General features: G+C 42.5%; 1 protein-coding gene across 2 annotated transcripts; it reads left to right on the top strand.

The window, feature by feature from the left end:
- NARS1 (asparaginyl-tRNA synthetase 1) lies at nt 1-14,101 on the top strand. 2 transcript variants are annotated; one of them, XM_053664370.1, is made up of 15 exons: nt 1-125; nt 1,272-1,351; nt 3,427-3,492; nt 3,592-3,684; nt 3,770-3,859; nt 4,976-5,054; nt 6,101-6,171; nt 6,898-6,984; nt 8,474-8,695; nt 8,800-8,999; nt 9,411-9,546; nt 10,302-10,415; nt 12,670-12,801; nt 13,018-13,149; nt 13,635-14,101. In XM_053664370.1, the coding sequence occupies exons 1-15, from the start codon at nt 83-85 to the stop codon at nt 13,764-13,766; spliced, it is 1,677 nt and encodes a 558-aa protein (XP_053520345.1). In that variant the 5' UTR covers nt 1-82; the 3' UTR covers nt 13,767-14,101. The 2 variants fall into 2 exon arrangements, with proteins under 2 accessions (XP_053520345.1, XP_053520344.1); XM_053664369.1 differs by having other exon boundaries at nt 1,269-1,351.
- Nucleotides 14,102-17,217: the final 3,116 nt, after the last annotated feature.

Genomic DNA, 17,217 nt, shown 5'->3' with positions numbered 1-17,217 from the left:
CGACGGGATCTGATGCAACGTTAGAGTCAGGGAAGCCGCCGCTGCACGCTACGGTGACAGGGCAGCAGCGCTTTGGAAGGCGATGTCCTTGGAGGTGACTGAGGCAGCCTCCAGGATGGTACTAGGTCAGTGAGTCTCTGGGACCCGGGTGTGTAAGTGGTGCGGTGCCGTTGCTGGGGCAGGAACCTCCTTCCGGCGGATTACCAGCATTTACTGATGGCCTGACACAGAGTGGGTGCGCCACCACTTTGTAGACGTGAACGATCGGTAGGAGGGTGGGAGAGGCCTGGGCCCGCTGGGCCGGGGCTGCTGGGCCCGCACCGGCTTCCCTTCAGTCTCCCTGTGCCCCGGGGCTGTGTGGCAGCCTGTCCCCGTCCAGGCCCCTGCGAGAATCCCGTGATTCAGCTGAAGCTGTCGGACGTGAGGGTAGCCCTCCTGTAACTCTTCAAAGTGGTCGTCGGGAACGGGCTTTAGAATTCTAATCCTCTTTCACACACCCTCATTTACATTGAGATTTCCAGGCAGACTGTAGGGTGGGCTAGCGAAGGAAAGAGGAGACCTGGACTGATACCAGACTTAGTAGTTGTGATGCCTTCTGCACTTTGTTTCACGTCGGAGCCTCGGGTTCCTGTAAAGACCAAAGGGACCCGGTCTTTGATATCTGTGCACTGGGGTAGGCGATTTGTGCGTGTGGTTTTATTTCACTCTCAATACAGGCCTTCAAGATGTGTATTTGTTTTCCCTATTTTATAGTCAAGGAAATAAGCTCGGTTCATTGAATTCTCCAACATCCCAAGATTCTAGTCTGGCGTGGCCAACTTCAAAGTCCTTTATTACGGGGGACTCGAGTGGATGGAAGCAGTATCACAAATTTAAGCGATCAAAGTTCATTTGTAAAGCTGAATCTGCAACTACTGTGCTTTTATAAGATGAATTTCATTGAAATAGGAGGAAGTAATTGTGGTATAATTTCCTTTGGACTGTGGCAATATTTTTGCCACATCCAGGATCCGAACCTGCAACCAAGGCACGTGCCCTGGCCAGAATGGAACTGGCGATCTTTCCCTTTGCAGATCGTGTCCGCCCAACTGAGCCACACCAGTCAGGGCAGGACTGTGGCAGGTTTTTTTTTGTTGTTTTTTTTTTTACTACAGTAAACCAGATGCTTGTTCTGTTTTCAGAGATATTGAATGGATAAAGTAATTGCAGTATGAGATGACTGATAATTATTAGCCAAACAAATAACTTGTTCTCATTTTATAAAACAGCAGAGCTATACGTCTCGGATCGAGAGGGAAATGATGCTACAGGTGATGGAACCAAGGAGAAACCTTTTAAAACAGGTCTGAAGGTAGTGTCTCTTCTCATACAAAAATGACTTTTCATTTATTAATGACTTAGGTCAATTGTTATGTGACTTGTCAGTAATTTATTTCAAGCTCTAGGTTTTGAAGAGAGTTTTCAGAAAAGGGAAAGTAAGGATTGTATACTGGTATGTAGCTTTAAGAGAATGAGATCTGTGTCTAAACATAGTTGAACATTTTTAAAGAGTGTCTTCTTTTCTTCCTTATTCAGCATTGCATCTTGGGATTTGTCTCTCCAGTGAGTCAGATGACCAGTTTTTCAACTCTTGTTGAAATAAAAATCTGCTTCCCTCACTTACATTGAACTTATGCCCAGGTTTCTTCCAAAATGACTCATAAGAGGCCTTTTGGTGAATTTACCAGTAGAATCCTGATATGGTCCTGAGCCTTGAGACTCAAAGACCTAAGTTGTATCAGCAAAACAAGAATGGACACATTTCTCAGATTAGGTGCTCAGAACTCCCGAGTCTGGAGCTTGAACCAGATGCTATCTTATTGATGTATTCTTATTTCTCAGGGCCTAGAATCCTCACATGAGTTTAGCATACTCTTTCTGGGCAGACTTAAATGGAGAAAGCTAACTACACAACAGAGAGGTTTGCTCTGTTTTTCAAGAGCATCAGCTCAGAACATGAGTGTTAGGTAACTGATTGCCTCAGGTTAACGTGTGGGTCTGCAAGACATCCCTCTTAAAACAGTCATGGATTCGCCTGTTGGACTGAAATGTCTGCACCTGTGTGTAAGCAGGTGGTTGAAGCTCCCTCCTTGCACAGCAAACACTAAAAATGCTCTGTCCTGACACTTTTTTCTGGGTGTCTGGGCCTGGCCAGTCCCCCTTTTGTTAGCTATGTTACATTTATTCAGGTTGTTACCAAGTGTCCCTGTCTTAGGAGCATCCTGTCCTTTTTCAGGTCATACTCTAGTTATGCTTTGGCATGCCATACATAGCTCTTAACTTTTTAACTCTTAGGGGGAAATTTTTCTCTCATTTCTGGGTTGTTGGGGTGACTTGGGCTCCCCAAAATGACAACATTGTTTAGGTGAACATTGGCAGAATGCTGCTGTTAGCAAATGCCTACCATTCTGATTGGCAGGATTGCAGTTTGGCTCCTTCCATTTCAGTGATGTAGAAGGGTCAGGTATTAAGTGACTTCCTAATCATCTGCAAATATCCCTACAAAGTCTAGTTGTTAAAAAGATGAATTCTTAGATGTTTTTTGAAAGGTCCAGGTTTCCTCCTCCTCCTCTGTACCAATCACTGAGTTGGAACTACTGTTAAAACAAGAGAAAAGGTGCTTTTTAAGTTTGGAAACTAGACCTTTAGAAAACATCACTTCCTGAAAGCTGCAGATTTTACCATTGGAGAGAGTAATTCCACACATTTCTTGGTTGGGAGAAATAACTTGGGAGACAATTTAAAGGAATATTTGAAACAGTTAATAAAACATATTTTACATACTTTCAACTACCTGGTTGTTTTTTGGGTGGGTTTTTTTTTTCTTTTTTAATTTTTAGTTAAACAATACCAACTACAAAATATTAAATGACACAACACCACACGACATGTCCCAGGGTTAGTGAACAGGGTGCTCTGCACACTGTAACTTTTCATTTTAAATGAAACTAAAGTGTTCTTAGCCATTGTTTTGTTGCTGGCGTTTCAGAATTGACTTACCTGTTTCTTAGCAAGGATTAACCATTTGGCTGTGATCTGTAATTGGCTTTTGCTATTAGCTGTCTCTTCTGTTGTTAGCACACGTCCCGCTGGTCCCTACGTCACTTAAAATCCATTGTTTCTAGTCTGTTTGGGTTGGGAAACCATACTATGTACCAAACGTGCTAGAATTTTGGCAAGAGGGTCAGAGGGCTAAGCAAAATGTTCTTAGTCCTCTAACCAGTCATTCTGTCAACGCAGATTTTTGGCTCTTGAAGTCTGTGCGTTCTTCTTGACTCCTGATTGTGCTCTGGGTGGTCGAGTTTGCCTCATAATTAAGGTGTTATTTCAAACTCAGATATTGTACAATGTTAAGGATACTTTCTTTTTTTCTCCCCTCCCCCCAAGGCTTTGATGACAGTGGGCAAAGAACCATTTCCTACCATTTACGTTGATTCACAAAAAGAAAATGAGGTAGGGTGAACCAAGCACTTTATAGAGTTTTATTTTCTGAATGAACTTTCATCAGAATACGAAGGTCTGGAGAAATTAAATATCTGTTTTCCTCTCTAGCGATGGGATGTTATTTCTAAATCACAGATGAAGAACATTAGGAAAATGTGGCACAGGGAACAGATGAAGAGTGAATCCCGGGAGAAGAAAGAGGTGAGCAGTGACTTTGCAGCTGTGAACATTTAAAAGTTAGAACACTCGAAACCACGTTAACACACTGCTTTGTCATTAAAATTAGGCAGAAGACAATTTGAGGAGAGAAAAGAACCTGGAAGAAGCAAAGAAGATTACCATTGAAAACGATCCCAGTCTTTCCGAGCCAAAATGTGTAAGTGTGACTGTTGCAAACACATCATTCTGCTGTTTCTTTGTTCCTGGAACCTGCGCCTGGTTTGTTCCTTTGTGTTGTCATCTGTCTTTCCTTTCCCTTTACAAGGGGAGGAGAAATAATGCTTTAGAGTTTTGAGGCTGGTTCTTTTTTTTTTTTTTTTGAGGTTTTATTTATATTTATTTTTAGAGAGAGGGAAGGAAGGGAGAAAGGGAGAGAAACATCAGTGCAAGAGAGAAAAACATCGATCGGTTGCCTCTCATGCATGCCCCTACCAGGACCAAACCTGCAACCCAGAAATCAAACTGATGACCCTTTCCCTTTGCAGTTTGATGCCCAACCAGCTGAGCCACCCTGGTCAGGGCTGGGGTTCATTTTCTTACAAAGTTTAGTAATTGTGTGATGAACGAATTCTGTCTTTGATGAGAAGCCGGCAGACCTGGGATCCTGCCTGGCTGTGCTGTGCGGTGTTGGTCCTCTTCCTCACCATGAAATAAAGAGGTGGCAGTTGATTGTTTAAATATTGATACGTACAAAGGTTTTTGATTTTATGAGATTGTTTTTTTCTCCATTCCTTGTAGAACTGAATGCTGGATGATGCGTGAGCATGCTTAGCTTTCAGATGGTTCTAATTGCTGATGAAGTGTCCTATTTTCCCTGTTTCCTTAGGGACGAAGCTGTTTTCCTGTCTGTAGACACCATCCCCTTTGCTCATCATCTCTCTCCTTTATCCCCCAAACAAAAACCTAGCCAGCCTTTGGTAACTTGGACCCCCCAGAGTATCTGGAGGGACTGTGAAGTCAGGAAAAGGGCTCCGTGTGGACTTGGGTTGTTGCTATTGTGAATTCATTTACTCCTTGATTTTTCTATAGTGATGTCTGAAATTCTGGGTGTTCTCATTGTTGGTTTTGCAATAAGAGAAAGATGACTTGGATTTTTTTTTAATCACTCAGTGTGGTGACATTTTTGGTTCTGACCTGCAGTTGAGTAACTAATCTGCTGTTTTGCACCATTTGTGAATTTTTAACCCTTTACTATTATCCATCTAATAATAGTGGAAAAGTTGATATGTTGGTAAGTGACACAGTTGGTCAAACGTTTATGTTAATTTGACAGGTGAAGATTCACGCGTTAGGAGGGTATAGAGGCCAAAGAGTGAAGGTGTTTGGCTGGGTCCACAGACTGCGTAGGCAAGGTAGGTGCACAGCTTTCCTTCTCTCTCTTATTTTGACACATCCCTGGTCTTCAGTGAAGAGGAATGTACAAATAATTACTTGGAGGCATTTCGATTTTGGGGTGCTAGCTTTTTAAAGGAGATAGTGGTTTAGAATCTAAATTTGTTTTTATTTAATATATATTATTTAAATGTTACTTAACTATAAGCAATCACAGTGATCAGAAGGTATCCAATAAATATTTGTCTAATGGAACGTAATTACTTAATGAAAAGCAGGAAGTAAAGAGCCAAATCTGAAACTTACACGTGGCAGTAGTGGTGACATTTATAATTAGCATGTTGGCGTTCTACTTCTCTCTGGGTCCTGAAATTTTGCTTTCTTTTTTATTATCTTATCACGTGTCTTACTGTAAATGGTTCTCAGATCCTGTGTAAAAAGAAGTGTGATGTAAATATGGAGAAGAATGATTCTGTACAACATTGTTTCCGCACACACACACACACACACACACACACCCCGCACTGAAGCCCCCCCACCGAGTGCACAGTCCCATTAGGCACTGTGGGGGCTTCCGTGGCCGACGGGACATAACCCCGTGTCCCACGCCGCTTACTGGCTTGCTTTCCCATGATCATGTGGATCGTGAGAGTCACGCCGAATTCGAAGGTACAACGAAGAAGGTAGAAGGCCTTCCAAACACTGAGTAGCGATGGAACCAGTGGGCACTTACGAGGAGGGGACCACCAGGGACGTTTGAACTCTCAGTGTTAACCTCGGCATTTTCTTTCCATAATTAATAAGAAAGTACTTGGTGTTTTTTTTTAGATTTTTTTAAAAAACATTTATTTATTTAATTTTAGAGAAGAGGGGAAGGGAAAGGGAAAGAGAGGGAGAGAAACATCAATGTGGGGTTGCCTCTTGTGTGCCCCCTACTGGGGGCCTGACCTGGCCTGCAACCCTGTGGTTCCCAGGCTGGCACTCAGTCCACTGAGCCACACCAGCCATGGCAGTACTTTAAGTGTCTTGAGAGTAGTCTGGCTAAATTTCTCTTTCTCGCTTTCAGGAAAGAACTTAATGTTCCTGGTGTTGCGGGATGGTACGGGGTACCTTCAGTGTGTCTTGTCGGATGATTTGGTAAATATTTTCTCTTATTTGTGGCTAAAAATTTGATTTTTTTTCCAGTAGGTCTGTTTGTTGTTAGTTTTGAGGATTTTAGGATATGTATACATATTTTAAACTGATATTATGGAAAATATTGATTTGTGGGGCGGGGAACCAGTTGTTTATGCTGTGGAAGTTCTCACAGTCTGGATTCGGTTGATTGCATCCTGAGGTACCATAAACCGGAGGTTAGGTCAAATTAGACTTTTCGGGGGGGGGGCACTGTTATTTCATGGGCAAAGCTGTGTTCTTCCAGTTACATCATTGTGAAGCACATAATTTTTTCTTTTTAATGACTTGTGGGTTCAGGTGCTTATGGCCCAGTCCCTGCATTATAAAGTTCCCCATTGCTTTTCTAATAATGATTTTAGTAAGTATTGATGATCATATTAGTTTAGGTCAACTCTGTATTATTTTATGTCTGAATTTTGAAGAAAAACATTTAGATATTTTAAAGAGATGTGCTAGTGTTTGTATGCCTATGTGTCTATGTGAAGAATGTATTTACATCTGTATGTACATATAGATGTAGATAAATCTGTTATAAAAATAGCTGTTCTTTATTCATGTTAAAAATTGGTGGCCATCTTCTTCTTTTACTAGTTTTGGACCCAATAACTTGTTTGTAAATAATCTGCTTTGTTCTCTGTACATTAAGTATTTCAATGTAAATGTGAATTTGAACTGATCTTTTTATAGTGTCAGTGTTACAATGGAGTGGTCCTGTCCACTGAGAGCAGTGTTGCAGTGTATGGAATGCTGAATCTGACCCCTAAGGGCAAGCAGGTGAGTGGGTTGAGTTTCCTGCTGGGTGAATAGATGTTTGTTTTCCAGTGTCTTTGTTTGTACTTTTGGTATTTGGCATATGGGTACACAAGTATGGTGCGCTTGCTAAATTTAGTATGCCTGTTCCAGTGAAACCCTACAGTACAGCTCATAAGATGTAACAAACTCAGGGGTTTCCAACTTCATAGAATTCCTGAATGTATCCAGTTTGTTGTTGGCGTGTGAATAATTTTTCAGCTAAGTAGAAATAAAAACTTGACCATCTACCCAAGAAATTTCAGGAAACAGCAGTAAGCTAAATCTGAAAATTTCTGAATAGAATTTGAAAACCTCTTTTTAAAAAGTTAACCATAACTCTGATATTCAGGAAGCTGTTCGTGCCCCAGCCAACAGGCACGTAACCTGTACCAGTTAGTTATTGGTCGGTAATTACTGCTCAAATCACTACTGCTGTGGTTTGTTTGTGGGAAAGAAAACGAACGTACGCGCACTGACCACCAGAGGGAGCCCCTGGAGTCCACCTGATAGACTAGAGATACTGAGGGCAGGGAGTCAGAGTTGAATAAAAAGCTGTGCTGTGAAAGAGTCTAAGTGCCTGGATCTCCCTGGGAATTACTATGATGGGAAGGGGAGCGCTTGTTGCGATGTCACTTCCTTCCAGTGTTTGGCACCAAGATAGTTAAATATCCCACGATTTGTGGCTTCTAAAATGAGTTGCTTTTAAGGGACTTACCAGGGAGAATTTGAATGTTATTCTACATCTATTCCAAAGAGAAACAGCTTTTAGTAAAATTTCTGCATTTAAAGAGTTTTTCAATGTGAGTACTGTTATTTTAAATTATTGACAAAGCCTAGAAAGATATACCAAAATGTCGATATCTTAGTTTGTGCTTTAAAAAAAAACTTCGATGTATATTTATTCTGAAAGGACTGTTAAATATATCAACATAAGAGATTGAATGATTGGGTCTGTTGGAAGGGCAGGCAAATAATGACGAGGTTCCTAGAAATATCAGATCACCAGCAATTTTTGTGGTGGTGTGAGAGCTCAAACTACTCACACCGACAGCCAGTAAAGTCAGAGGACAAGCAGTTGGGGTAGTAAGGAAAGCGACTTTATTTGGAGAGTCCGCAAGCCAAGGAGATGGCGGACTAGCGGACTAGCTTCCTGAAGAACCATCTTGAGAAAGTTACAGGATTCAGGCGTTTTTTTTATGTTGTGGGAGGGGGATTTGAAGTCAGGAGGTGATAAACAGTCACCGTATTTCACAGTGGTGAGCAGGGCGGCTGAGGTCGGACTCTTCAGTGATGGCACATCCAGGCGCAGGGCTCAGCAGGAGAGTCCGACCAACGTGTTACGGACCGGGCCAGTTCAGCAAGGCAGGGTCAGAACGACTGGTTATCTGACAGTAAAGTCTTTACTACGCTAAATATTTTTGCTTCCTTTTCCTTCCCTTTCATCCCCCTTCCCCTCTTTTGAAAAATGCAGGCTCCTGGGGGCCACGAGCTGAACTGTGACTTCTGGGAGCTGATCGGGTTGGCCCCTGCGGGAGGAGCTGATAACCTGATCAACGAAGAGTCCGACGTTGACGTCCAGCTCAACAACAGACACATGATGATCCGGGGAGAAAATATGTCTAAAATCCTGCGCGCACGCTCCGTGGTCACCAAGTGCTTCAGAGACCACTTCTTTGACAGGGGCTACTGCGAGGTGAGCATGGCCCGTGCCCTCCTGGGGACGATGCTTTTGCCTTCCTTCTGGGTGGACATGGGCGCCCCTACCCGGCCTTTCTTCACTCCTTTTCCTTTGAACAGGTAACTCCTCCCACGTTAGTGCAGACACAAGTGGAAGGAGGAGCCACGCTCTTCAAGCTTGACTATTTTGGGGAAGAGGCGTTTCTGACGCAGTCCTCCCAGTTGTACCTGGAGACCTGCATCCCAGCGCTGGGGGATGTTTTTTGTATCGCACAGTCGTACAGGGCAGAGCAGTCCAGAACGCGAAGGCACCTGGCCGAGTATGTGATGTCTCTTTATTTTATTTTAAAAAGTTCTTAAAGAAAACGTGTTTGGAAAAGCAATCTTTACGTAGGCAAAGGATGTGTATATAAATGTGTCAGTGTACTAAGAAGATATATGAAGGGCAGTTGAATAAATTAACTGAAACCATGTAAGTTTTGCCTCTTAGGCCATGGCTGACTAAGGCCTTTCTTTTACTTTGTTCTGATCCTTTGTGTCTAAAGGAATAAATGGGAATTCACTATTTGAAGGGAAAGTGGGTGTGTGGTCTAAAACTAACTGGTACAGTTGGGGGTGGTTAGCAAGGATGGAATTTTACCTTTCTGGACGTTTCCCAATGTTAAAGTCATTGCTCAAGAGGAACTTAGTCGACGTGAAGAGCGGCGCTGAGCTAGTGTCTCGTTCTTCAGATACACTCACGTGGAGGCCGAGTGCCCGTTCCTGACCTTTGAGGAGCTCCTGAACCGGCTGGAGGACTTGGTTTGTGACGTGGTGGATAGAGTCTTGAAATCGCCTGTGGCAAGCATAGTGTATGACCTCAACCCGGTAGGTCTGGTGTTCTATGGAAATGCAAAAGTATGATTCCTTTTTGGGAGGTTTTGACATTTTCAGCCTCAGATTTTTTACAGGTTAAGCAGGTCGGTGAGCTTTGAAATAGTAGCTAATGTCATTTTCCATCTGCTTCAAAAGTGAACTGACCAAGAATATGCAGACAGTTTCAGACAGACACATACGTACACAGTGGGAGAGAGGTTGTCTGCGGCTCTGTTTTCATTAGGGGCAAATGGACTGGACTGCATAGTGAGCGGTGTAGAGGGTGCTCAGTGACTGTTGCATTGCAGTAAAAGCAGGATAGCTTTGAAAATAGCAGCCTGTAGCTTCACACCAGTGGGTTCGGGGCATGGGTTTGCTGGAGTTAGTTCAGGCGGCCACGTGTGTCACCACAGAGATCTGCAGTTAGGTGACCACAGTAGTCAGGTCCCATCATCTCCCCCTCAAATCCCAGCCCAGCAGAATGTCTGAGATGTCTTCCAGCTAAAACATGTGACATTCCTTCCCGGGGAATTCCTGAAAACTGAAAGTATTTAAAAATAAAGGATTTTTTACTTGTGTATGTTTTTTTAAATTGCCGATAATTTCATAACATCTTAACTTAGGAGGGAGTTAGGAATGTCCACATTGATTTTTAGCCTGAAATAATATTTTACAATAATACTGAGTAGTTTTTCTTAAAGTAGGGATTTTATATAAACTGTGTTAACAGTTTCTTTATATATACTGCGTTTTTCCTTCTACTGCAGAACTTCAAGCCCCCCAAACGGCCTTTCAAACGGATGAACTATTCAGATGCTATTGTGTGGCTGAAAGAGCACAATATAAAGAAAGAAGATGGAACTTTCTATGAATTTGGAGAGGTATGTATGCCTTTCTAAGCACTGTTTCAAACATGGCAGTGTGCTAGCATGGATTGCTACCTCTGTTTAACTCACCTGTGGTGCAGAGGCATCTGCTTGCCATCGAGCAAATGACAACAGAGCCTTCTCCGGATTCACTGACCGAGTCGTAGAGGAAGCCTCAGATCAGTGCCTGTCTGTAGTGTTCAGTGACTGTTAGCAAGTTTTTGGCCATCACACCTGACCTTTGCCTCTTCCATGATCAGTCATAAACTCTGGTGGTAATTCTCTAGACTATTGGGCTGCTTCAAAAGTTGTGAACTGTAAAATTACATGCAAAGGTTGGTGGTGTGTTTGTTTTGTTTTGTTTGTCTGGAGAAAGTAGCTGGCTTTTTCAGAAAGGATTCCTCCCCCTAAAAGAGTGAATCAAAATTTCATCATGTGGAGGGGATTCAAAGAAGAAAATAGCCATTTGTTAGGCCTTCGCCAGGTAGCTCAGTTGGTTAGAGCGTTGTCCCAGTATGCCAGGGTTGCGGGTTCGATCCCCAGTCAGGGCACACACAAGAAACAACCAATGAATGCATGAGGAAGTGGAAAACAAATCAGTGTTTCTCTCTCTCTCTCTCTCTCTCAAAATCAATATTTTTTTTTTTAAAGAAAAAAGTCATTGAAAATGCAAAACCAAGAGAGACCTTGATGGGGAAGGTGGCCTAGTACCCTAGGTAAACTGAGCTTCTATCTGTTCTGCCTGGGACCTTGGCGTATTGGGATGACGTTCTGACGAAGAGCTGCCTGGCCAGGGCAGGGGGTGGGGTAATGTAGGTGGCTGGCTCTGTTCTAAACCTTCTTTCCTGTGCATATAACCATTCTTTTACATATGCAAATCCAACTCTTCTACCAATGAAATGTAACTACTACTAGCTAGACTTTTGTTTTTAGAAGGAATTTATGGAGAGGACAAACAGTAGACTTGACCTGTGTAAATTACTCTTACTGCTTCATGAATTTCATTGATGAGTTATAATAGAATTTTGTACTGAAAACTTGAGAGCTGTTGCCACCTACTACTTAGCACCATGTCATGACTGAGTGGAAAGAACACAAGCTTTGGAGTACCCCGGGTGGGCTTTGCTCCCACCTCTGTTCTTACCGCTGTATAACTGAAGGCCAGTGGCCCCCCTCCCCCTGTCTGGTTCCTTCTCTCTGCCTTGGTGGTAACATCCACTTTGCAAAGTTGTGGGGACTCGATGAGCAAAATGCCTGGCAGGGTCCCTGGAAGCCCACGGAGCAGGTCAGCCCTTACTCCAGGGCCATTGACATGAGGGCGCTATAGTAGCCAGTGGTCTTCAGACTTTTGGAAATGTGCAGTAAGACCCCTTCCCCCCATTAGCCCTTTTGCAGAACTTCAGGATGTAAAGCAGATCAAAGCTGAGAGACCAGAGGTCCCCACTCACCACTCAGCTCCTCCCGATACTTAGAGGGCGCCGGGTTTCAGGGACGGGGGCTTGCAAACAGCGGGGCCAGGAGATTGCTAAGCCCCAGTTCAGTTCCTACACTAAACAAATCAATGAGTTCAGTTCTTTCATCGGCTCTTACTGGGACAGAGTTTCTCGTTTTCACTGGAATTTATGTGTGGTTTACTGAAGGATGTTTTGAGAGAAACAGATTCATCATCATTTAACAGTTCTTGGCTAACTATTCCTGGTGTGGTTACACTTAAAATTTGATATTGGTTATATGTCTTATGGTGGTGTCTTATTACCAAAGAAGGCATTTAGATTTATTATAATAGGAAAGAAGTGCAGATAGTAGGAGAGTTTAAAGATTGTTGTTATGAATAACATATGAGATCAATGATATTGTGGAGAATTCACTGATTAGCTTATGCCTTACGGGACTAAGTGGGCCGCGTTTGCTTCCGAGCTGGATAAAACTGGCTGCTGAAAAAATAACTGAGCAGTATCTAAGCACAGTAATAATGACATGGGTGATTCTTTTGGTTTTGGGGGCTTTCTATTCCTCAAGCAGCGTGGCACGTGAGGTGTATTGTGGAAGGAGGCAGATCTTTTTACAGTTCATTTAATAACTGTGAGTTTTTTTAATACATGTGTGTGTTTTTGAAAGAAGCGTCCATTCCACCGTGTGTGTGGGTTCTCGAGCCCACTCGCTCCTGTGCTGCATGAGGAAGATGAAGGGCAGCTACCGGGTGGAGGAGCTGCTTCTCTCTTGTTGCCTTTTGAGCTGTAAATGTTAACGAACTCCTGTTTATCCTCAGGACATCCCAGAAGCTCCTGAGAGACTGATGACGGACACCATTAATGAGCCCATCTTGCTGTGTCGGTTCCCTGTGGAGATCAAGTCCTTCTACATGCAGCGATGTCCGGAGGATTCCCGCCTCACCGAGTCTGTCAGTTGTGATTCCAACAGTACTGAGGGTGTTTTGTCCTCTGACAGGGTTTAACATACCTGGCTAAACTGTAGGATTTGAGTAGTATTTCAGTTCTGCATGATCATAGTACTCCTTTTGCTCTAGGGGCATTATTGTGATTTCGGTTTAGGTGCTAGAGCAGTGCCATGACTGGTAGCCTGGCCGAAACTGCATTTGCTTTTCTTGTTTCCAAAGGTCGACGTGCTGATGCCCAATGTCGGTGAGATTGTGGGAGGCTCGATGCGTATCTGGGACAGTGAAGAGATGCTGGCGGGTTATAAAAGGGAAGGAATTGACCCCACTCCCTACTACTGGTACACAGACCAGGTAGAAACATACATTCGTTTCGGTGTTAGGATTTTGTAGAAAGTAAAACTTAAAAGGAGTGGGACTTTCGACATTTAAAGAGCTGTATTCAGTTTCATGGTTATAATAGTGTCTCGTGAATATTGCTCATTTTGGTTTTGGCTAACAATATGTTAACTTCATTTGAAACACTATTTAACTGCTGGCCTTGCTCGTTGCTACTGAGTTTTTAAACATTTGTCATCAGATCTAACCAGTATCTAGTGCTGTCTTTCATTTGCCTCTTCTAACTGTAAACATTGGCTTAGCTTAAGAGTTTGAAACCCCCCCTTTCCAAGGTGGCACTTAATCCCTGGTTTATTTTTCATATCAAGTTGTTTCTTTACACCTGTGTAAATTAAGCGTTGACTTCTAAACTACAATAAGCTAGCTCATTTCGCAGTAGAAAATTTTAAGTATTTTAGAAAAGATTGTAAACTAAACACAGTCCTCTCTTTTTTAAACAGAGGAAATACGGCACCTGTCCTCATGGAGGGTATGGCTTGGGCTTGGAGCGATTCCTCACCTGGATTCTGAATCGGTATCACATCCGAGACGTGTGCTTGTACCCTCGCTTCGTCCAGCGCTGCAAGCCGTAACCGATCCCTCCCGACGCGCGACGGCGAGAACACGGCTCGTGGTTCAGGAGAGCAGCAGACTGCCTTGTTACCCAGAACAAAAAGCTAGGATCTCCCCTCTCCAGCCCATGGGGCTACACCTGGTTCCATTTTCTCTCTTTGTTTTCTGTTCCTGCCACCACAAAAAGCAGTCCAAACACTGGAACGTAAAGTGGCACTGCGGTTGTTGTTTTAAGAAAAAAATACCCACTACAAAAATTTGGGAGAAACACGTGGCATGTAGCTGCCATGACAAATACATTTCAGCGTTTTATAGAATTATAGGTTCTAATCTTCATACCATATATAATATATATATATAATATATATAATATATATATTATATATATATATAACTAAACAGTTTTTAATTATGGTCTAACACATTCCAGTTACTTGAACTCTGTCCTTTTAAGTTTAACTGAAATTCCTTAATTGATATCATTTTATCGTATCAGTGAGTTAAACATCTTGGGGAGATGGACACAATGGTGTAAAAATTTGCTAGTATTAGAACGGTAGAATTCAGCAGTGGAAACGGGAATCAAATCAATAGTCTCACATCAATTATTAATCTTTTCTAAATCTGTATAGCTGCTTATAATTCTGAGGCATACAAATTGCTGTAGAAGAATTTGTAATTTGAAGAGCAGAATTTTTCTTCAGTACTTCCGTGAACAGCATCCTTCCCAGCATTAATTTAGGCTAAAGGCAGACTGACCTTCCTTCTTTCCTGGTAGCTCCAAAATAATTAAGAGTAAATGTGTTGCAAAGAACTTCTTATTGACAACCGTAAGTGACGGTCATCCCCACTGTGACCTCTGAATCGTACATCCTTATTCACCCTCAGTGGACTTACTGAATGGCTTCATTTCAGAGCTGGTTAATATCCCCCCAAATGCATGTCATGTGTTCTCAGGCTGTACTCCCAGCAATCAATAAATGGAGACACGAGAAAACTCTTACTGGCTTAAGTTTTTTAAAGCTGAACATCTCTTTCTCACATTAATTCATGTATTCATGTTTTTTATCTTTATTTTTCATGATGTAATTTTTATGACTGAAATTAGATATTAAATTTAGTAGGTATTACTAACATTACATGGTAATGAAAAAGAATGGTTTTTAATAATCAGATGTAGGTCCACCCTGGCCCACGTGGCTTGGTTGGAGCATCACCTGGTAGCTGAAGGGTTGTGGGTTTGATTCCTGGTCAGGGCACGTACCTAGGTTGAGAGTTCAATCCCCAGGTCAGGTGCATGTGATCCTGCATATACGGGAAGCAACCAACTGATGCTTCTCTTGCATCAGTGTTCCTGCCTCTGCCTCAGCAGGGATGAAATGTCCTCAGATGAAGGTGAAAAATAATAAAAATTAGATGTGGGTCCTAGCCATATCTTTTTGTAATTTTTTCGTGTTATTTTTAACACATTATATTCTATTTTGCAATTAAGCAAAATGATAGATGGAAGTTGAGCATTGGTCATATTTTTGGCCTGTGTCATTAAATAAAAAGTAAGAATGTAAATGAGCTCCAATTGGATTTGGGTCAATTGGATCCGAATGGTAGGCCATCCATTTGATCAGAATTTAAGTGAAGGTGTTAAGTTCAATTATCCTAAATTTTAATTGTGGAAATAAGTTGAGAGTTTTATTTATTTATTTATTCTTTTTTAAAATATATATTTTATTGATTATGCCATTACAGTTGTTCCATTTCACCCCTTTATTCCCCTCCACCCTGCACACCATTCCCCCCTTTAGTTTATGACCATGTGTCTCAAGTTAGATTCTATATTTCCCATACTATTCTTGCTCTCCCCCCTATCTATTTTCTACCTACCATCTATGCTACTTATTCTCTGTACCTTCTCCCCCCTTCTCCTCCCACTCCCCTGTTGCTAACCCTCCATGTGATCGTCATTTCTTTGGTTCTGCTCCTGATCTAGCTATCCTCTTAGTTTGCTTTTGTTTTAGGTGTGGTTGTTAATAACTGTGAGTTTGCTGTCCTTTTACTGTTCATCTTTTTTATCTTCTTTTTCTTAGATTAAGTCCCTTTAACATTTTATATAATAAGGGCTTGGTGATGATGAACTCCTTGAATTTGGTCTTATCTGTGAAGCACTTTATCTGCCCTTCCATTCTAAATTAAAGCTTTGCTGGATAGATCAATCTTGGATATAGGTCTTTGGATTTCATGACTTGGAATACTCTCCAGCCCCTTTTTGCCTGTAAAGTCTCTTGAGAAATCCACTGACAGTCTGATGGGAACTCCTTTGTAGGTGACTGTCCCCTTATCTCTTGCTGCTTCTAGGATTCTCTCCTTCATTTTAATCTTGGCTAATATAATTATGATGTGCCTTGGTGTGTTCCTTCTGGGGTCCAACTTCTTTGGGAGTCTCTGAGCTTCCTGGATTTCCTGGAAGTCTATTTCCTTTGCCAGATTGAGGAAGTTCTCCTTTATGATTTGTTCAAATAAGTTTTTCGCTGGTTGCTGTTCCTCTTCCCCTTCTGGTACCCCTACAATTCAGATGTTGGGACATTTAAAGATGTCCTGAAGGTTCCTAAGCCTCTCCTCCTTTTTTTGAATTCTTGTTTCTTCATCCTTTTCTGTTTGGTCATTTTTTTCCTCCTTCTGGTCCACTCCTTTGATTTGAGTCCCAGTTTCCTTTCCATTACTATTGTTTTCCTGTGCATTTCCCTTCATTTCAATTAGTTTAGCCTTCATATGTTCCTCTAATTTGTGACTAAAATCAAACAGTTCTGTGAGCATCCTGATCACTAGTGTTTTGAACTGTGCATCTGAAAGTTTGGCTATTTCTTCATTGATTAGATTTATCAGCTCTGGGGCTCTGAGTTGTTCTTGAGTCATGTTTTGATCTGTTTATGCCATTTACGTTAGAGGAGCGGAGCCTTAGATGTTCACCAGGGCGGGTCCACCCAGGTCGCTGGTTTGTGATGCTGTATGTGGGGGCGGGGTCAGAGAGGGACAATGGCAGTCCACTGAGGGCAGTCAGCCCTCAGTGGGTCTACCCACTACTCCACACCTGGGATCTGCCCACAGCTGCCAGTGCGCCCGGGTCACATTCCCGGGTTGGTCCGGTGGATCTTTCCTGCCCAACCCCGCTCTGCTGCTGGCTCTGCCCCTTTTACCAGTTTGGCTGAAGGGTTCATTGTTGTCAGACTTCCGTATAGTTCAATTTTCTGTGGTTTGGCTGCGTTTTTGTTGCTAAATCTTTGTTGTTTTTAAACTTGGTTGTGCGAGAAGGTACAGTGCCTCCACCTATGCCTCCATCTTGGTGGAAGTCTGAGAGTTTTAAATAGGGAGAGCATGGGATTCAGTGGGGTCAGGGAGTCAAGGTCACGGTAACATCAGACCAAGGACCCATGCCTGCCGAGCAGCAGAATGCTCACTCACACAGGTGGGCGTTTG

This window comes from Artibeus jamaicensis, unplaced genomic scaffold (genome assembly GCF_021234435.1).
Source record: "Artibeus jamaicensis isolate MK-2021 breed Jamaican fruit bat unplaced genomic scaffold, CSHL_Jam_final contig_354, whole genome shotgun sequence".
Taxonomy (NCBI): Eukaryota; Metazoa; Chordata; class Mammalia; order Chiroptera; family Phyllostomidae; genus Artibeus; species Artibeus jamaicensis.
The sequence above is the reverse complement of the archived record's forward strand: the minus strand, read 5'-3'. Positions and strand labels throughout refer to the sequence as shown.

What these genes read in the sequence shown, in the direction of transcription:
- NARS1 (XM_053664369.1), top strand. Translation starts at nt 83, where the DNA reads ATGTCCTTGGAGGTGACTGAGGCAGCCTCCAGGATGGTACTAG. An exon ending in ATTCACAAAAAGAAAATGAG is followed by an intron (nt 3,493 to 3,591) that starts GTAGGGTGAACC and finishes TTTCCTCTCTAG; the next exon opens with CGATGGGATGTTATTTCTAA. An exon ending in AATCCCGGGAGAAGAAAGAG is followed by an intron (nt 3,685 to 3,769) that starts GTGAGCAGTGAC and finishes CATTAAAATTAG; the next exon opens with GCAGAAGACAATTTGAGGAG.